The sequence below is a fragment of the Mercenaria mercenaria genome, chromosome 12 (assembly GCF_021730395.1).
Source record: "Mercenaria mercenaria strain notata chromosome 12, MADL_Memer_1, whole genome shotgun sequence".
Classification (NCBI taxonomy): Eukaryota; Metazoa; Mollusca; class Bivalvia; order Venerida; family Veneridae; genus Mercenaria; species Mercenaria mercenaria.
Window position 1 is genome coordinate 46,326,977 of NC_069372.1, and position 21,373 is coordinate 46,348,349.

Here is a 21,373-nt window from a genome sequence, read left to right on the forward strand (position 1 = left end):
TGTTTATACTGAATGGTTGTTTTTTAATGTATTTTTATTATTAAATAATGCTTTAGTAAGTTTAAAAATAGACCATTCTGTTAAAGGATTTTTTTTCAATATTCTTTGGATATTAATGGCGAAGTTTTAATAGCAGAATAAAATTTATTTTATAGCTGGGTTCCGAATTTATTTGCTCAAATATTCGATGAAGTGTTACGGTGCATTTTTGAAAAACGCACGGCATTAAATTGCATTTTGATAGAACGCTCAGAAAAAAATAATCTCTGTTCATGAACATTTTCGCAAAGAATAAACAAACGTTCTGAGAGAAGGATTAATATTTTATAAGGTAATAAGGTAAGACGTTTGAATAAAAATTTAGACATTTTATTTGATACATGGACAGTTGCAGACTTTATAAGTTAGAAAAAGGGTACTTTCAGCATTATATGTTACAATGAAATTAAATCAATTTGATATGATTGACGCAGTTTAGATAGCTTGTGCTGTCAGAGCTAATATTTGTGTTGGTTTACTGCCTTGCTTTAGAATCAACATTCTTGTAGGTGCAAAATTTAGCTCTTAACATTTCTTTGATAGCCCTTTTATCTAGCAGGTCTGAATGTCTAGATAAAAACTGAATGAGTTTCTTGCTCTAAATTTCCAAATCACACGTCGGCAGTTTGTCGCTTTTAGATTGCTTGGTTCATAAATTGATCATTTTATTGTCACAAAGTTAAGAAATATCAAAGAAATATGTTTTGTCTCCGTGCAGTACCATTCTGGATAGTGTCAGTATTTAGCAGTTAAGAATAGTACCTTTAAATTTTGACAATATACTGACGTAATTATAAACCTAATTATAGCCAAGCGGAAGATTTAACATTAAAGTTATTGTCACTTGCGGAATCGCTTGCTAAAAACAACTGATCGTTATCAAAACAGATATCTAAATCTTCAGTCAATTCTAAAATTTGACTTTAATGATTTTAGTTGCATTATTTTATTATATCCAATGAGTAGGTTTAGTCAAACACAATCTGCTATTTTGTCGCCTAGTTGCACTTTCTGGTTTGAAGATTTATTAAACCGGTACGTTCATTTGAGTTTTTAATTTTGTTGATATTCATACAACTACACTAAATGTGTGTAATCGCCCATATGTCTGTGAAGAGTAATTTCCAGAAATAACTTTTCAGTTTGATATGGTTTACCTTTACGTATGCTTCACGTTAGTATATATGAGCCGCGCCATGAGAAAACCAACATATTGGGTTTGCAACCAGCATGGATCCAGACCAGCCTGCGCACCCGCGCAGTTTAGTCAGGATCCATGCTGTTCGCTTTCAAAGCCTATAGCAATTAGAGAAACCGTTAGCGAACAGCATGGATCCTGACCAGACTGCGCGGCTGCGCAGGCTGTTCTGGATCCATGCTGGTCGCAAAGCCACTATGTTGGTTTTCCCATGGCACGGCTCATATTCATTCTGTTTCGAAAGTTTATTCCTCTATCGGTTTTTAATGTTCATTCCTTAGTTACGTTTGCTCTGTTCATAAACTTGTCACAGCTATAGTATACCGATTAGTATTTACAAAAGGAGAGACACATGCATCATAGTAAGAGACAAAATACGTAGAAATATGAAATGATCAAAGGAGATTGTTAGATGCATAACTGTGTATGTCTGTAACTTACAAACTGCTTGAAAGAGGGTAGTACGTATACTTATCTACACTTTCAAATGAAACTTATGACCGGATCATATGATCTCGGCACATTAGAAATGAAATGATAGTGTGTTTTAGTATAAAACATCATTACGTATCTTAACTTCAGTCTTACCAATATGACACCAACCATTGTGATGTATCCAGACAATTAAGCAATGAACAAGTCAACCAGTTCCTATTAGAGAAATGTTTAGGAAATAGATAAGTAAACAAAGATAAATATTTAATAGGAAAAGCCTAGTTACAGGAACGTAGTATCAGTGTATGAGCGGATGTGAACTTGATTAATTGATTTACAAAAGTACATGGACAAAGTGAAATAGTCAGGAAGAACATAACAAACAGATATAGGAACACAGTTTGGCACCGCCTTGGAAAGGTCGGTGGCAAAACCACCACTAAGGAGTTTAAAGCGGTTAAACGTACACCGGATCTCATTCTGTATCCTAATCATGTACCACAGCTGCGTAAAAGTAACAATGGGGAGATTTATATGGAGTTTTAAAGTGTTTTTTCTGTATCGATTTATTTGAAAGGCGATGTAATACCACACATTTTTTATAACATTTTGCATTACTTGTTATCTAACATGTCATCTATTTCGCTAAGCTGTCACCTACATCACTTAGCTGTCAACTTTTCACTAAGCTGTCACTAAGCTTTCACATACTTCACTGAGCATTCAACTATTTCACGAACAGTCGCAAAACAACGTCAAAAATACCTGCTAGGTAAGGGTATTACATCTCTACAGTAACCTTTATGTTAGCCAAGAATAATTGCATTTCGCTTGATTAATCAATATAAGGGCATTAACAATAACATGTTGGGATGGTGCCATTTTATTCCAGATATGGTAACTTATCGATCAGTTTTTACATTGGATCAAGGCGGAAATCAGGCTGTAAATGCCGTTGATCGTGATAATAATGTGAAATTGATAAACTTTGAATAACAATCAGATGTTTCTTGGTGGTCTTCCTATGCTACCGATTTTGTAGACAAAAATAATTCTGCAGTAAATATATCAAATATTATACAAAAACAGTTGGACTCTTCAGCCGTGTCATTGCATTTGATCCCGAAATAGCTTTGCTTTTTATGTCATTCATAATTTTAACATGTCCAAAACATTGCGGAATGGTACTAATTTCACTTGGGTAATTATTACATTTTACTCGGACTTTATCATAGACTCCCTGTGTAAAATTTCAAAATTGTATCTAAAATAAGGGTATTAAATTGAAAGAATGTTTCAATGAAACTTCAAAGTTTTGTTGTTTGTAGCATCATCTGGGGCATGAGCAGTGAAAATTCTTAATCTGATTTCTAAAATAGTGTAATCTTTATTTCAAAAGTCACTACATGTTCATTGTAAATATACTTCGTTATACCCAAGTGAAAACTGGAAGGTACTTGAACATGCAGCTCACTGATTGGTCAGTTAGAACCCCTAATGTACTGTGATGTCATGATAAAGTTATGAATTGTCAAATTTGAATCTTTGGAATAATCAGCTGCCGAAATAAGGATGCCCCGAATTGATCCCTTGAGACATGATCTAGATTTCTGTAAAATTATTTAAAACTGAGAAACTTTTTTTTTACAAATCATCCTCTTAAATTAAACCTAAACGCGACCAGTTTTATGCCTTGATCTCCAATGCAGGCGGAAAATCCGTGACAAAAAATCCTGTTAGTTGATTATCTAAGACAAGCTGGTCTTGTATTTGTGAGACCGATTTTTCATAAGATTGATGATTCTCGTAAAGATGGATGAAAAGCTGAACTCTCTGCTGAAGCTAATAAACGATTTGTTAGAAAGAACAAATTTGATGTACACGATATTTTCGTGTTTAGAAAATTTATACATTCGACATTATGCCATGTAATTTTACGATTAGATTAAATATAGACTATCAGTAAAATACAGAAATGCAGAATTCCATTAACACAAACAGTGACGTGTTATACCGTTTTTTTAACAATGTCATGTTTATACAGGAATAAATGTATCTAAGGCAAATGTTTAACAAAATATTCGGATGGGAAACAGAACTGTAACTGGGGGTAACGCTCAGCCCATAAATGTTAATTAAGATGAGAAAAAATCATTGAAAGGATTAACCTACCATCTTAATAAAAAAAATGATTTCTTTAATTCTTTTGGTTTAACCTTTAGCCTGCTGGCGGCAAGTGATTCTGTCTTCTGTCTTTTCGACCAGTGCAGACCAAGATCAGTTAAAGTCACACCGACACATTTTAGGTCAAATTGCGTTTTTCGATTAAATTCTCTTGAGAAACTGCCGACTATTAACTAATTGAGAGAACAATTTTAGCAGTGTAATTAAACACAATAAACATGCCCACGTTTCAGCATAATATAATTACAGCTGTGGTTTTGACTGAATGCGAATTATATTGTATCATAACTCATTTTGTTTTATTGCAACTTCTTTTCTGCTGACAAATAATATTTGATCTAAATAAAGGTTCTATGATAGAATGTGTTTTAATTCGTGAGCGTTACCCAATTGAGTTAATTAACTGACACGTACTCAACAACATACAGCTAAAAGCAAAATGTCTACCCACTGTACCCAGGTGTCTTGTTCTTTTAAAATAATATCCAGAGGCACAGTCAATGTCTTAATTCCTTCTTTGAAATCTTGAAAGTATTTTAAGTATTTCTTCTTATCTGCATAGAATCATTTTCATACAATAACTAACAATGAAAACACTGTCTCAATTTCGAAAAATGTATGTATGTCTTGGTTGTGACCTTTTACTAAGCAATACTGGTTGACTTTAAATGGAATTCATTCGATTAAGGGTTTCAACAGCACTGGAATCTAAATGACAATGGAATTTCCGTACGGTTCCGTACGGTTCCGTAATTCGTGGTCAAAGAATTTTTTCAGCTTTTACACAAGTTATTAACTGTTACGAGCTACATTCAAGGGCGGATATTACCGAAGAAACGTACGTTGATACGTACGTAAGCGCACGGAAATTAACAATTTTTACGGGTAAACTACCTTAATGCTGAGATTGTTTTAATAAAGAGTTAAGCTCATTGTTAGTTATCATTAATACTTCTTAGTCCCCTACCATCCGTCCGTCTGAAAATGTGGATCTTCCAATTAATAAAAAAGTGTTTAAGATAGATTAATAAACCTTTGTATGTGAATTAAGGGCAATACGAAGATTATGATCTGTGCTTGCAGGTCAAGTACACTATTGAAATTTTATGTTAAAATTGATTTTGGTTTTAGCTTCTGAATTCCTTGAAGCATTTTAGGCCTCTACCGATGTAACACCGGAGAGGACTGTAGGTTGCACTCCGTCCATCTGTCTCTTTATCCGTCCATCTCTCCTTCCGCAAGTATGAATACTGCAATTACTTTAAAAACAGTATATGTTGCCAACAACCATAAGCGACGAACACTAACAATGTTTTCCACCGGAAGGTGACTTCTCTTTTGCCTCTGCAATATTTGGTCACTTGTTAAGGTTACTTTTTTTCAAGTTGTATGTAGTTAATAAATATATTGTTATCCAATCATTTTACCATTCTCGATCACATATATTATAAGCCTTCTAACAGTATGTTATGTTCAATCAAGCAATCTTTAAAAAAACATATATAACCGATGCGCGAATGATTCAATAAAAATAGGATGTTTACAGAATTCAAGGACACTTATATGCGGTTAGAAGACAGATATTAAGTGTGACGTATAATGATTGTGCTGAATGGTTGCTTGCAGTATTGCCAAATTGATAATTAAGCATTGACTAAATATACTGTGTAAACAGTTTACATTGATATTCGAAATATGTTTTTACTAGCAGCAGCGCAAAATTTATTTATTTTTGAGTACCTGATAATCAAGGAAAGCTTGCAAACTACATTTTGTATTGTAAAAATGTAAATATAAGTATGAAATGCTAAATTTTTGTACGTTTATACGGGTATAAACCACATTGGGACTTCTTGTAAATTATACAAGAATCGCTAGCGCAATTCAGTAGTCCCATGTTGTTTTAACCCGTATAAACACAAAAATAGCATTCAATTGTTTAAAGCATTTCAGCAAAATGTACGATTATACTGTAGACTGTTTAAATTTCTCCAGTGATTTATTTAGCAGTTTCACTTTTGGCAGCCACATCCGCGTAGTTAAAACTCGCGGAACGCGAGTGTTTGTTTGTTTTCAGGACATAAATCTCATAAATATTCGCAATTATTTTAAATCACCAGTAGTATATCGTACGAATATTGTCGAAAAATGAAGCTATCGTGAATATTATGCAATCCTCAGAATACATTCACCACTGTTTATTTATTTTTTTTCAAAAAATGAAATTCAGTGTAAGAAATTAAAGAAATATGAGAGAAATGATAAATATCGTCAAGCAGTGTGCATGTCATTGTCGCACTACATTGTCTGTATGCTGTCGGTTGAGAATATCAGTGCTTTATGCTAAGTTCCTTTCAAGTGACTCTGCACTGTAAACTGTGTATTTTGTTTGAAGTACTCGAAGTGTTTAAGCTTACTCTAAATGAACTTTTTATACGCCCGGAGGAACGTTATTATGTTATACCCCCGGTGTCCGTCTCTCCGTCCGTCCGTTAGCAATTTCGTGTCCGCTCTGTAACTCCTGAACCGCTTGAAGGATTTCAGTGAAACTTGACAAAAATGTTCACCACACCAAGACGACGTGCAGAGCGCATGTTTTGGATGTCTCGCTTCAAGATAAAGGTCACACCTTGGGGTAGAGGTCATATGAGTGTGTTTGGTATCCGCTCTGAAACTCTTGAACTGCTGGAAGGATTTCAAAGAAACTTGGCACAAATGTTCATCAACGTGCGGAGTGCATGTTTTGGATGACTCGCTCCAAGGTCAATGTCACACTTAGGTGTCAAAGGTCATATATGACTTTGCTTTGTGTATATTGCTCTAAATTGCAGTGCTCTTGGTTTTATTTGGCAGATCCTTTTTGTTATTTTACAATATTTTTTTTAATTACTTCCCTTTTTTATTACCATAAATAGCTTATTTTGAAACTTTTTTATTATTGGCTGTAGGGAAAAACTGAGACCACTTTTCTGTGGTACAACATGGATGGTACATCCAAGTTTTAGATGTATTTTGACATAACTTTACCTGGTAAGAGTTTTTTGTGGACTTAGATTTTTTTGATTTTTTTTTTTATTGATTTTTTTTTGGAATTTCTTTTTTTTCCTGTTCTTTGGGGTTCAACAGTCAAGTTCTATAAATTTTGCTTCAATCCTCTGATGTAACCCTTTGGTCGTATATTGCCTCGCTTGGCGGCGCTCTTGTTGAATATATTACATTTACATATTGTGCAATGACGACTAACTCAAATTCTAACAAGTTCATATTTTTGTTTCACTTGCAGTTAATTTAATACCCACAAAATGAAGACGAAAGGCGAGGAAGTTCCAAACTGTACATATTCCCGCATAAAAGCAGAAAAACAGACAAAAGCAAGAGGTGATGACAATAGTATTATGACAGAAAGTAACGGGTCATTGGACACGCAGCAAATGGTAGATTCGTTTGTCCAGGTAAAGTTTAGTCGTCATTCAAATAGGCTAAGAAGTACATGAAGACAAATAGTATGATATATTAAAGCACAATGCACATTTGGTTATTGCATACTTTAAGCCCATTAACGTGTTCCGATTTGTTTGCGCTGTGGCAATTCTACGACTTGGAAATCCTATACAACACAAGGAGAATGGAGTTTATCATTAATCTTGCTTAACCTTGCTCGTAAAAGTTCTGGTCTTGTCGCTCCGTCATCATGGAATTTATTGATTGCAGTTTTGTGTTAGAGTCTTTACTTATTTTATATTTTATTATATTTGGGATGTTAATATGTCTGTAGTGTTAGGGCTTAGCTCAGCGGTGAGATGTTTTATTTACATTGTCTTTCATGTTGATTTACCGTTTATTTCACATTTTTCATACTTGAGTTTCCGTTTTTTTGTTTTTGTTTGTTTTGGGTTTAACGCCGTTTTTCAACAGTATTTCAGTCATGTAACGGCGGGCAGTTAACCTTACCAGTGTTCCTGGATTCTGTACCAGTACAAACCTGTACTCCGCAAGTAACTGCCAACTTCCCCACATGAATCAGAGGTGGAGTAGAGTTTCCGTATCATGTAATGTTTTACCATTCATGTCATATACACTTGTCATGAACTCTTACTCCAGGGAGGTGTTCACAACAAACAATACAAAGTTTCAATAATTTTTTACTAATATTGACAGAAATGATTAATGAATGCACATCAATTAAAATTAAATAATTGTTACAGTACTGTAAATAAAGTTTAATATTTGTAAATTTCTTGCCTATTCTCGCCATATAATTGTTCTTAACCACCTTTGAACTAATGATATCCTCTCTTATAATCTCATTTACGAGATATTACTGTCGATGGTTCTACTCAGATGCAAGCACGTGGTAGAAAAATGCCCCGATTGTCACTACGGTCGTCCTCCACTAAAAAAGCTTGAAGGTTGTTGTATGATATATAATTGTGTCGGTGTGACGTAAAACCCAACAAAAATATTCTAACAGTACTGAGATAGTAGTATATAAAGAAGCATAAAAACGACATTTGTTTTTGACACTTTGTTAGATTTCAAAACATATAATCAAAATATTTCTTGGGATTTTTTAAGGTACATTCATTTTTTCTTTCTATTATATGAATTTAATTGGTTTAGAAAAATTATTATGTTTTATGTATGGTTATTTCAGGAGGTCATACAAAAAGCGAAAACGGAATATTTTCGACAGTGTGACGAAAATGAGGCTAAATCACGTGGTCCCAAAAATGAAAAACGCCGAAAAGGTAATTATATCTTCTTAGATAACCTACTTTTATGAAATTTATTCATTTAAAGAAAGGCAATACATAATTAAACGACTTTAAGTCTGAATGGAAAAAATAAGAACTAATCATTTCTTAGTCATAATACTAACGTGTGTATTCAAAACAGCCTAATATTGAGTCACATAAATTGTTCTCCATAAAGATCGCTAAGGAAATATAGTTTGCGACGATTGCTTCAATTATTTAGCCCAAAGACCTGAATAAGCGCCATTGAGAAGTTGGTCTCCTTAATTCATTACAACTGCCACATAAAAATCTGAGAAATGTACTCCATCATCTATGTCATCTTATAGGTTTCCATAAAAGGAAAACATTCTTTTCAAACAACAAATATATTGAGCAAAAATAAAACATAATGTGTGTGTATCATTGCAAGTCTTTGCTCGTGGAGGTTTGATTCCTATAATTATTCTATTTATGGCTTAATACGGCACAATTAAATTGACACTCGGCTAATGAATCCGTGTGAGTACGTGCAAATTGTAGTATGTAGCATGGAATTAAACTTTGCGTCATTTATAATGTAATATTCTTTCAGGCTTCTACCTTCCTTTTTATATGTTTAATGTCAAATAGATTAGTTCTGATATTTCGGTTATCAATATGTTTTTGCCGTAATGATCACCATCGTAATATACAAACGAAATCTTCAAACTCCTTTGCAAGCCTAGACTGAAACCAAGCAAAATAATAACATACTCGATTTAATCGTTTCTGTTCATGCAAGGCAATAAAATGTTCAACCCTCTCATCCACTGGCACCTTTTGTTTGTTTGTATGTACAATGTATGCCTGCTTATTTATAGTCGCCAACGGTAACCCCGCCAACATTTAATCGCCCTATGTAAGATGTACGCAGTAGGATAGGGATGGGTTAGTAATGTTAGCGGGAGTGTAGTCCAAGATACACAAGACGCTCTAATTCAAGAAGCTCCCACCTCTCTTTTGCGTGCCAGGAGTAAAGCACTCATACACGGAGCTCTTTCCCAAATTTTCATAATGTTTTGTTGGAGGAGCTGGGGCTAAAACTCACGACCCCTGGTGTCGTAGTCAGATAGTGTAACCAGGGACCACTGTGTCCGCTCTCCCTTCCCTAGAACCGGCTAAAGCGTGACTATGTCATACGGAAAAATTGAGTTAGCTATATCAACACTGAGTCAAACATTTCCTAAATAGAATGCTGATGTAATACCCCAGTCACACATACGGCGCGGATAACTACGTCTAGCCACGGATAGAAACGTAGTAATCCGTACTGGTCCGTATCGATCCGTACCTGAGCCGTACCTTAAAGTAGTAACCCGTATCAATCCGTACCAATTCGTACGGCTCAGGTACGGATCGGTACGAATTACTACGTTTCTATCCGTATGTGTGACTGTGGTATAACAGTTAATAGAATATAGGAAAACCCTTTGAAATCATACTATACAACTAAGCAAATTATAGCCGACTCGGTGTGGCTGAGTACGTTCATGACAGGTAATGAAATGCACAACTCCACTCACGTCACCAAGCGCTAGCTTATACAGATTTCTGCTATAATACATCTTGAAAAAACCTCCGTGATCCCAAAATAATCTGACAAAAAGGTGAATCCTCATAGTACGGTGATACCTTTTATGACCTCCACACTGTACTTTTGATGTGATAGTAAATGAAATAAATAAAAGCAGACATCATACCGACTGCTATTTTTGGCAGTTAAATACACAAAACTAAGTTTACAGTACGCTTTCACTCAGTCAAGATGGAACAGATGTGCAGGAAATAGACACACATACAGGTCGCAGATTGAATAATTAAAAGATTTAATGAATGGCAAAATTGACACAAAACATCACAAACATTCAAAATAACTATTTTTTTTTACTGCGAAACTCTTCCACCGAGATATTTTGGGTTCTTCATACATTGTATATGTTTATTCGTTTATTATCTTTCTAGTATCGATATAGTTTCCGGGGAGCAGAAATAAAATTGAAACTCCAAAGGTCGCCCAACACGATAACAATGAAAATGTTGAAGACCCGGTTTGATCGATCCTGATCATGGATCGTAGTGTAGATGCATGCTACCGTCCACGCACTCCCTCAAATGTCTTGTCCTTTTTTTAGAAAACGGTGTAGTAGTGTTCCTATGTATAAGTGGCTGGTCTGCATATCATCTGCGTGTTTAAACTACTCCTGTATCATTTATAGATTGAATCAATATTTTTTATATTTTTTTCTGCAGATAAAGAAAATGGCAGACTAGCTCCTGTGAGTATTTCATAGCTATGTTACTTTTTACGTTTCGTAAACAATCTAAGACCATGTTTGTTTTAAAATATCACTGCATGCTTGAACTTGAAACATTAAAGCATAAATCAAATCACGTTTCCTGTCTTCCTGTGATCTGAGAGACGAAAAAGAAATCTACTGAAAAATTGTAGATGCATTTATTCGTATTGTTTTAAAAAACTATTTAGAGAAATCATGAATTTGGCTTTGAGCAAGTCTATATATCCTAGCAGCGTATGAAATCATATCATTTTATTTTTTCAGCCTACGATGTATTAATGTCTGTAAACAGACTCGTATCAATCGATTATTTAAAGCAATACTGGCGATAAAGGCGTGCAAAAAGTAAACAACTCATTATAAAATAGCACGTTTATATGATTCAAGTATAAAGAGAATATTACGATAGTGGCTTTGATGTGTACTTGACCTTATCTGGTGAGTTGGAGAATGGTTGAATCGGAAACGAGTCCGATAAAGTCAAGTACATAAGACTCTTACTAAATATTCTCTTTTGATGCAACCTTAACAAATTGTGAAGGGCAACTTATTTTTGTAGTTTATTTCATAGAATTTTCTTTCAGAATACAAAAGATTAGTTCACTTAACATTGGTTTGTAAATTACAGCACTCTTGGCCTTGTTCTATTCAGTAACATATGATATATTTTGTATTACAATACAAACATCATTCCTGATCTCACACTTTGATATATTTGGGAAATGGATTATAGGTGTTTATCTAGCATTCGTGTATTATACAGCAAATGACGCATCAACTCGAATGAAATAAGTTGAAAATTTAATTATAGATCTTTAAATTCGTGTATATTCAGTGAAGGTCGTTCTACAATTTCTTCCATGAATTGTTTAGATCCAATGATGACAATAAATGACTGCTTAAAACAGATTATAATGCTAAATTTCGGACCAAACGAAGAAACACTACAAATATCAGAATTAAGGTAGAATAAATGGGAAAAAAATGTTACTGTGGTTGTTGTCATACTTACTGCTTGAAAAAATGTTTAAATTATCTCTTATCTTCTGAACTAATGACCCAATTTACAATGCCTTGAAAAAGTACATGTACCACGCCAATTGTATTTACGGGATACACCTTTAGTGGCCTTGCAAAGCTGAAGTGCATCCTGATATCGGCCTAATAGATGCATAGCGATAAGATTTTTTTAATGTAGGAATTTAAATAGATTGGCCATAAATAAGCTGCGTCACGGATATCTAGCAAAGTATTATGTAAACTGGTCAGATTACACCATAGTTCAATCATTTCTAGGAGAAAGATATTAAAGACAGGAAATTAAAACGAAGGGCTATAGTGTTCCTGTTAACAAGCTGAATGCAATAACATTTGTGTTACAACACGATTACAACACGCTTTTACCATTATTTTAATTGCATCTGCACCACGAGACGAATTGATTTATATTTGTTTTAGTTGAGAAACCAACAAGGACAAAGGCCTACATGAAACGTCAAATTCTGAGAACCTTTAAAACTGCACGACTAATTTTAGCAACAGAAAATGAAGAAAACAAGTCCTCTATTTCATTGTTCCTTACATATTAGTGACATTTAGAATTTACTCACATTACTGACATTGTTACTAAAGTGACGCTGTGTCTTATTACAGGATAAATCATCAAAAAAGTCTGGTAAAGACAAGCCAAAACATCGCCACCATTACAAGTACTCGGATCCGGTTGATGAGAAGGAGATATCTGGTAAGTGTTACAGTAAACTAAACTGATTGTAGTGTTTTATATCCACTTTGTTTAAAGAACTCTTTATTCTTATTTATTCTTACGTATCACAAAATGATTTTTATCTACACCAAACCATTTAAAAATCTGTCAATGTCATTGTTTTTCAAAGGCAGAAAAATGCATTATTTCTTTGGCTAAAATCCATAAAGTTAGATTCATTAATCAAGTTTGGTCATCAGTGACAAAATCTAACTTAATCATGATTAATTTGCTATTTGGAAATGTTTGTGCTGATTTATTAACATGTCAAAGCCACCATGCCGAGCATTCCAATAATTTCTCGTCACAAGAAAGAAAGCAATAGACGTTTTATTGCCTTTGCCACAAACATCATGCAGTTTAAGCGATAAATTATCATTCATTAGATGGTAACTTCGCATAAAATCACGAAGATATTCTAACAAATTGTCGATAAAAAGGCATTATCTCTAAGCTGCTAAATGACATTTATTGAATATAACAAAAATATTTGCTCAATATACAGTGTTAGGTAGAAAAATATATCTGGAAAGAGCTAAATCAGTTTCACATTTATTTAAATTTTGGCCTCGAGCTAACGAATTTTGGTTTGCTTCGTTCTTTATCAATTTTATGTAACTGCAAAAAACAAAACAAAAAAAAAAACATTCTTAGCATAGCATGTTTTACTGTATAAACGTTAACATTATAGTTACATATGGAATCCAGGACAGTCAGTCTTAATGAGGCTGATGTATTGTTTTAATTAAGACTGTCGCGCAGAACCAATAGATGATTTCCACTTATTTGAATATTTATGGTTCCTCAGAGTCTTTTAATGTAGACTTGTGTTGACAGAGCACAAAAGCATTTGTCAAGAAAAGAAAATGCATTGCACAAAATTTGTCAGAATATTAACCTTAAGTAACACAAATTAAAATGCAGACGATAATTCCACAACGTATTGCTGATATGTTTTCCAGAATATGAGCAACAAGACAGAGACTCGCTACTCCAGTGGAACCCAAATTTTGGCGCTGTAACCTCAGATTCAAGAAAGAACTCAACGAACAGGAATGGATTTTATAACCGAATGGTGGCAACGTTTCGTCGCCTACTAGGCTGTTGTTTCGGCAAAACTTAGCGTTAGTTTCAGAAGCCATTCCGATGAGAATAAAGTCCCTATTTTTGCATCATTATGTTAGAGCCATCGTAGATTTTTTGTATACTGTACCGTGTAAGTTAAAAAGCATTTACGCCAGAATGAGGCCAGACCGGTAGTGGTTTTCACAATACAGGAAAGTCATGATACAAGCCGATATATCTTAAAAGTGTTGTGATTTATTGAAACTGTGTAACTGTTACATGTAAGCTGCCTTAAATAGAAAGGATAATTCGTCAATTAAAGAGTGAATAATGTCAAACATGTGGCATAATGATGGAGAGAATGTTTTGTTAGAAATAGAACATTGTTGGAGAACATGAGTTGTTGTGGATTCATGTGTAACGTATGTTATATATAGTTTGTTATACCCAGTATATAAAGATTGACAATATAAAAACACTGCCGCGACTTTAAAGCGTTCCTACACATTAACCTAATTAGATTTTATCACTTGCGTTCAATTACGGAATATTTGTTACGTATACTTTAAGAAAATTTGTTCAGCCTATACTGGAATATGCCATCAAGTCTACTAGCAAAGAACAAATATTGTTAAGGACAAATTTCTTCCACAGGATTACCGACCTATTCAAAACTATTTTATTTGCATAAACAGGATTTTGTGTCAAAATGTATGAACAGGAATTGGTTATGCTTATGATAAGGCTAACGGGCAAGGGATAGCAAAATTGAACATTCTGCAAAATTGGACTTATGAAAATGCAAGAATAATCATAGAGTTCAGTTTTGGTAACTTTCGAGGAAGTGTAGAGCATGGTAATTGCCTTAAGTCTATCCATTCAGTCAGGACAGTTTATTCCTTATGCCGGACCAATTTTGGGAGGCAAAATGGACCGAATTGCTCATTTATCGAAATTTCTCACTTGCAGATGATATAAATGCAAATGACTGTCCTTAAGGCGTTACATGTTTTCATAGATTGACGCTAGACGTATGTTATGGTTATGAAAAAAGTTCACTTAAAACGTCTACCTTTCTCGCAAATTTGAGCGGTATTAAAATGAATTGATAGTCTGAGTAACATGACTTCTTTCAAACTATTAAATATTCTTGGAAAAGTGTTTGAACGTGAAATAATTCTTAACAATGTCTGACAGTCTTAAAAAGAACTCGAAGATTTCCAATCATCATTTGCAAATATTGTAAAATGAAATAAACACATGAACCTTTATATTTAATTTGAACATATGATAGAAAACAAAATACATTTACAACTGTGGAAAGGTTCCGGACAGAGAAAGATCCCAAAAGCCCCTCTTAGCATTGATACCTGCACGGGCAGGGGCATAGGTAGAACCACTGATTTTCCGCAGCAACTCAGATGGACCGACAATTTTGCCTCACGCCCTAAACGTTGAATGGCAAGTGATTCGTAGCTAGCGCTCTTGACTAAGGAAGTAAAGGCGTTTTATATTTCAGCACCACCGTACACTCAAAACTCAAAACATTTCACTAAGTTTGTAACCAACTCTAAGCATTTTAGTTGATAAATCGTGATGTAGAGCATCAAGATGTATGAAAATATTGTTTGAATTTTAATGTTCCTATTTTGTAATTGACCTTAAAAGCAATGTCACCCTATCATTATTGTTGTGTCTCAGATGTTAATATTTTTCAGAAAATAAAATAATTTCAAAACACATCTGGCTTATTATCAATTCAACTGAAAGCTATTCTAAAAACAAAACAAAAAAGAATGTTTGGGCGCATACAACCAAAACCTCAGACAGCGGGTAATCTTTAAAGGTTAGTTAATCAGATTTTAGGCTATGTTATGTATTGTTTGAATTGTTAACATCTGATTATTTCCCTTACTTCTTTATGTTACTGGTAGCATAATAAACGTTATAATAATAATAATAATAATAATAATAATAATAACTTTATTTAAAGAGGATAAAATATTTGGCTATAGCCAGTCTAACATATGATCCTCATAATAATGTAAAAATTCATCCTTACATAAAGACATGTATTATGAACAAATTAATTCTTAGTGGTATAAACAATATGTAGTACAATGAGCAGAGATTAAGATTAGATTTTATTAGAACTATTTTCATAATTTGATTTTCCTATTTTGGTTGCCCACTCAGTCAAGTCAAACAAAATTAACGTCAACGTTGAAATTAACGAAATCATCCATAAATAAATGTCTGCACTATTTTGTAATAAATATTTTGTTAGTGTATAAAAACTTTCTATGAGCCATCCGGCTAACCAAGCATAATTGCATTCAGCCTGATTGATTTATGATATAAGTGCAATTAAATTGTATGCTAAAATGGGGAAATTTTCTCTTCCAGATATAACAAGTGAATGAAGTATTGCCATGCAATACAAAGTCCCCTACTGGAAGGCACCTAATTTTCTCTACTGCAGTATAACATAATGAACTGATATCTGTCAATGATGTATAAACAATATTGTTCTACATATGCAATATGTGATAACAACACACTTGGATTAAAATGTGCATATATAAAAACCCACAGTTGTTTTCATATTAAATTTTTTTGGCTGATTATAAAAATGTTATCATGAAAGTTATTTATAGTAACAACAAAGGGAAATTAATCTTTAAAAGAAAAAAAAATCTATATAATATAAGTCCACAAGAAACTCTTTACCAGGTAGAGATAGGTCAAAATACACCTAAAAATTGGATGTAACATGCATGCTGTACCACAGAAAAGTGGTCTCGATTTTTCTCTACCGCCAGTAATAAAAAAGTTACAATAAAATCTATTTATAGTAAAACAAAGGGACGTAATTCTAAAAACAAGGGTGCCTCATGGTGGTGAACATTTGGTCCAAGTTACATCAAAATCCCTCCATGTATGAAGAAGAAATGTTCCTTACAAAGTCATTCTTGAATTTGACCTCTGGCCTCTAAATATGACCTTGACCTTAGACCTAGGGACCTGGTTCTTGCGCATGACATGTTGTCTCATCCTGGGGAATATTTGTGCCAACTGATATCTAAATCCTGCTTTGCATGACAAAGTTATAGACCGGACAGGAAAAAAATCCTATTGACCTTTGATCTCAAAGTGTGACCTTGACCTTTAAGCTAGGGTACTGGGTGTTGCGCATGACACGTCATCTCACCATGGGAAACATTTATGCCAAGTAATATTGTAATCCCTTGATGGATGACAGAGTTCTGGATCGGACAGGGAAAACACCTTATTGCCCTTTGACCTCCAATTGTGACCTTGACCTTTGAGCTAAGGGTCTGCGCTTTGCGCATGACATGTTGTCTCATCATGGGGAACATTTGTGCCAAGTAATATTAAAATCCCTTCATGGATGGCAGAGTTATGGACGGGACAGGAAAACAACTCTGTTGACCTTTGACCCCCCAATTGTGACCTTGACCTTTGAGCTAGGGGTCCGGGATTTGCGCATGACACGTCGTCTCATCATGGGGAACACTTGTGCTAAGTGATATTAAAATCCCTTAATGAATGTCAGAGTTATGGACCGGACACGAAACAGACCCTGTTCATGCTATGTTAACATTTGACTGCTAAGTGTGACCTTGACCTTTGAACTAGGGGTCTGAAAGTTGTGCATGACACATCGTCTTATTATGAGGTACATTTGTGCCAAGTAATATTAAAATCCCTTCATAGATGGGAGAGTTATGGACCGGACAGGAAAAAAGCCTTGTTGACCTTTGACCTCCAATTGTGACCTTGACCTTTAAGCTAGGGGTCCAGGTTTTACGCATGACACGTTGTCTCCTCATGGGGAACATTTGTGCCAAGTAATATTAAAATCTCTTCATGGATGGGAGAGTTATTGACCGGACAGGAAAAAGCCCTGTTGACCTTTGACCTCCAATTGTGACCTTGACCTTTGAGCTAGGGGTCTGGCATTTGCGCATGACACATCCTCTCATCATGGGGAACATTTGTGCCAAGTAATATTAAAATCTCTTCATGGATGGCAGAGATATGGACCGGACAGGAAAAAAGCCCTGTTGACCTTTGACCTCCAATTGTGACCTTGACCTTTGAGCTAGGTGTCCGGGTTTTGCGCATGACACGTCGTCTCATCATGGGAAACATTTGTGCCAAGTGATATTAAAATCCCTTCATGGATGACAGAGTTATGGACCGGACACGAAATTGCGGACGGACGGACGGACGGAGGGACGGACGGAATGACGGAAAAGTGCATTCCTATAGTCCCCGAAACTGGTTTTCAACCAGTAGTGGACTAATAACCTATCGATATCCTACTTTTGGAATAACGACAGAAATCAGGCTGTGAATAAAATTTATCATGGTGTATCGGTTACCATAATGATCAAATGTGTATAGTATGATCAAATTTGGAATGAAACTGGCATGCTTCTTTAAAGTCACTTTGCAGCTGTGCAATATGAAGTGATTTTTGCCTCAAGAAATAAATACAGAGGTTAATATTACAAAAGCAAATCAAAATTCGAAGGTTATAACTAAACAAAGAGTCACTCATAAACCAAGACGATCTATATCCAATCAATTCTTCATTAATTGCTTAATGTTTAGCTTTTGTTCCATAATATACACCATTCAACTGCTTTTATTTATGGACATTGCATTGTAACATGAATATTACGCGAGAATAGCCTAGATTGCTAAGGAATCATAATGCTTATAATGTCAATGTTAGATCACTGGCAAAATGAAGTAAAGGAGACTTTAGCAAAGATGCTGAAAATGATCGCCCAGCTGAATTTAGAGTAAAGCTTTTTAGGAGGCTCTTAATCATTTTCTTCAAGATGAACATCAAATTGCGTGATATTTAGATATAATATAACTTTTTAGACAATTATATCTCAGTTTCTATCCCCCAAGGTGGCAGAGAATTCCTGACTGAGGAATCCTGTCAATTTACAGTTATAGAAAATGGCCTGCCCAATTATTCAAAAGGTTTATGATAATGATGAAAATGAACGTGTTGCTAACCTCTCTGATGAAGCTAAAAATAGAACTGTTAGAAAAATATTTAATACGCACAAGATTTTCATGATAAGTGCATTTATATACGACAAGATGTCTTGGAAGACTATCATATGTATTGGAAAAGACAGTATGAATAATTTTTATACAAAAATCCTTTTGATGACTCGGTTTACTCGATTCTGTTCATTAGAGGCAATAAAAAGTACAACATGCCTCGCGCCCCTTGAGCAGAATACTGTTATAAGGATAATGAACGAATTCTAAGATCCCAAATGACTAGAAAGTATAACACTAATTGTACGTAAGGGGAGACATTTTACAGCCGTCACATGGCACTTAACTTGGCTAAATGATGAAGATAATTATATACGTGAAGTTGAAGTCGTAATGAAATATAGTTCAAGATACCTGAAAAGAACATTGAAACAGAAATACAATAGAATTTTGCCATACCCTTTTCCACAATTCAAGAGGTTTTTTTTCGTTTATTCTAGTCGGGTTTATACTGTTTCAGTCGGGGTATGGCGACAAAAAACACTTGAACAGAGCCAAAGACATTCGGATAAAACAGCTGGATTGTTTTTGTTTTTTTCATAAAGAATAGTTCGCTGAAGTTTTAGCAATAAAGCTGAACACTTTAAGACCTTGCGGAAGTTACAGCGGGTATATCTGAATAAAGTCTATGAATTTCCTTGTCTTTCCTTTGAATATTACACCAGTTATCTGGAGTTACGTCTTAATATCACTTAAATAATGATGGCAATGTATCGTCAACTTTTCGTTTAATTCTGTAAATAATATCTCCCGATAACTTGTAATCATTTGACAGAGTTAACATACTTGGAGTGTTACATGCAGTAATATTTAGTATGTCACATACTTTTAGCTAAACTTTTCGGAATGACTATTATTTTGCAACTTGAATCATAAAGTTATATAACAACATGCAATCTGCTGACAGATATATTTGATCTAAATATTGCATGATTTTAATATCTATTGTTTCAGACGTCTTAAATTTCTGAAAAGAAGACACTATCACTGTCAAACGTATGCGGCTGTTAGAACAACAAACATTATGTTGTTTCATAGCCTGTCTCTTTTTTTCTTGCCCCAGCACAATTCTGTTGTACATAAAATTCGAATTGACTGCATAGAAACGCTGAATCTAAATATACATTACGGCTACTAAATGTTACATTTCATATGATAGTTAACAAATTTTATACCCTGAGCTTTCATTTACTCCTGTCATATGATAGCCTGATACGTGGCATGCTGGGCCCGGAGTTTCCTGCTTTGATATTTGTTAAACGCTTGCTATTTCTCCGGACAGTTTAGTGTCTAAAACTGTAAAGAACATTAGGTTAAGGGGCTTTTTTAAAAATAAGGGCAAAAAATGGGAAAATGGTCAGACTAGGAAAGATATGCACGACAATTGAGGCCCGGTATCAGCAAATGCGGCCATATGTGGCAGGTGAATTACAGTTCTAAAAGGAAAAGGAGATCTATAGGTGGGGCATTTGAAACTAATACACATGCAGTAACTAAGGATGAACTGAAACAAATGAATACTGATGATAAATTGATAACATTTTTTGAAATCCTGCATAAAGCAAACTCTTTAGCGGATAAAGTGGAAACATGGAACACGTTATGAAAGCCTGTCTTTCGCACTTCAAGTTTTTATGGATGAATTAAAATTTGCTTTTGAAATTTCTACAATTGAATAGGATGGTTTCTGTGAGTATGTTTTAGCTATAAATCTGCAAAACGGCTAGGTTTAGTTTTTAATAACACCGTGCCTAGAAACGCTAAAGAAAGTGCAAAAATTATACATGTATTCGGTCTTTTCCATCCTAGTATTAAAACTGCTAAGTATGTAAGAACCTCTCTAGCGTATGACATTAAGCAAATCGTTATATGAAGAAAGTCTGAATCGTTTTATTGAAAATGTCATTTTCTACATTTATTAGTTACATAAACTATGTCTTGGAACCTAACATGATAGATAAGAACATAAGCTTAAACAATAATGCCTCGCAGATTACATTGTATGTTAAATATTATAAACATGAAAGGTAGTATATTAAACTTATTTAATAGGTGGGATAAGTCTGTGCGTAGTCAGCAAAAGACAAGAAGAGTGTGAGTGTGTCTAAATACACATTTTATATCATAACATACTGCACACTTATTAAACGGCAGTATATGTTCATTTGGTAGCCTATATTAATACCACATATTTGCTCGATTTAGGAGTGTCAGAACAATGTACGTATGCACGTCATTGGCATTATATGAACTATTAATCACATATCTGAATGTCATGTCTAGTGATTAAAATGGAACACAGCGTGATAATAGCCGGTTTTTTATCCATGCGTCCGGTCACTGGCATTAGCATGTTATTATAGGATTTTGTTCTGTATATGTTTTGTTACTATACATAGGAAGGTATAGGATGATAAAATCGAACGCATTGAAATCTGTATTTGACGGACACTTGCATTTTCAAGCGATTCAATTGCTTTTTACTTTAGTTCAATCACTGTTA

The 21,373-nt window shown here is 34.4% G+C and overlaps 1 protein-coding gene across 6 annotated transcripts in view; it reads left to right on the forward strand.

Moving 5' to 3' along the window:
- Window positions 1-15,498, forward strand: part of LOC123534105 (uncharacterized) — a 48,221-nt gene extending 32,723 nt beyond the window's left edge. For 4 of the 6 annotated variants that reach the window (XM_045316185.2, XM_045316179.2, XM_045316184.2 and 1 more), the window contains exons 2-6: window positions 7,140-7,308; window positions 8,511-8,604; window positions 10,882-10,907; window positions 12,582-12,672; window positions 13,656-15,498. In XM_045316185.2, coding sequence (XP_045172120.2) covers window positions 7,159-7,308; window positions 8,511-8,604; window positions 10,882-10,907; window positions 12,582-12,672; window positions 13,656-13,816 — 522 coding nt within the window. In that variant the 5' untranslated portion in view covers window positions 7,140-7,158 and the 3' untranslated portion in view covers window positions 13,817-15,498. Of the gene's footprint in view, window positions 1-2; window positions 340-7,139; window positions 7,309-8,510; window positions 8,605-10,881; window positions 10,908-12,581; window positions 12,673-13,655 lie in introns of those variants that run through there. The other 2 variants (XM_045316180.2, XM_045316182.2) reach the window with 2 other exon arrangements.
- The last annotated feature ends 5,875 nt before the right edge of the window (window positions 15,499-21,373 follow it).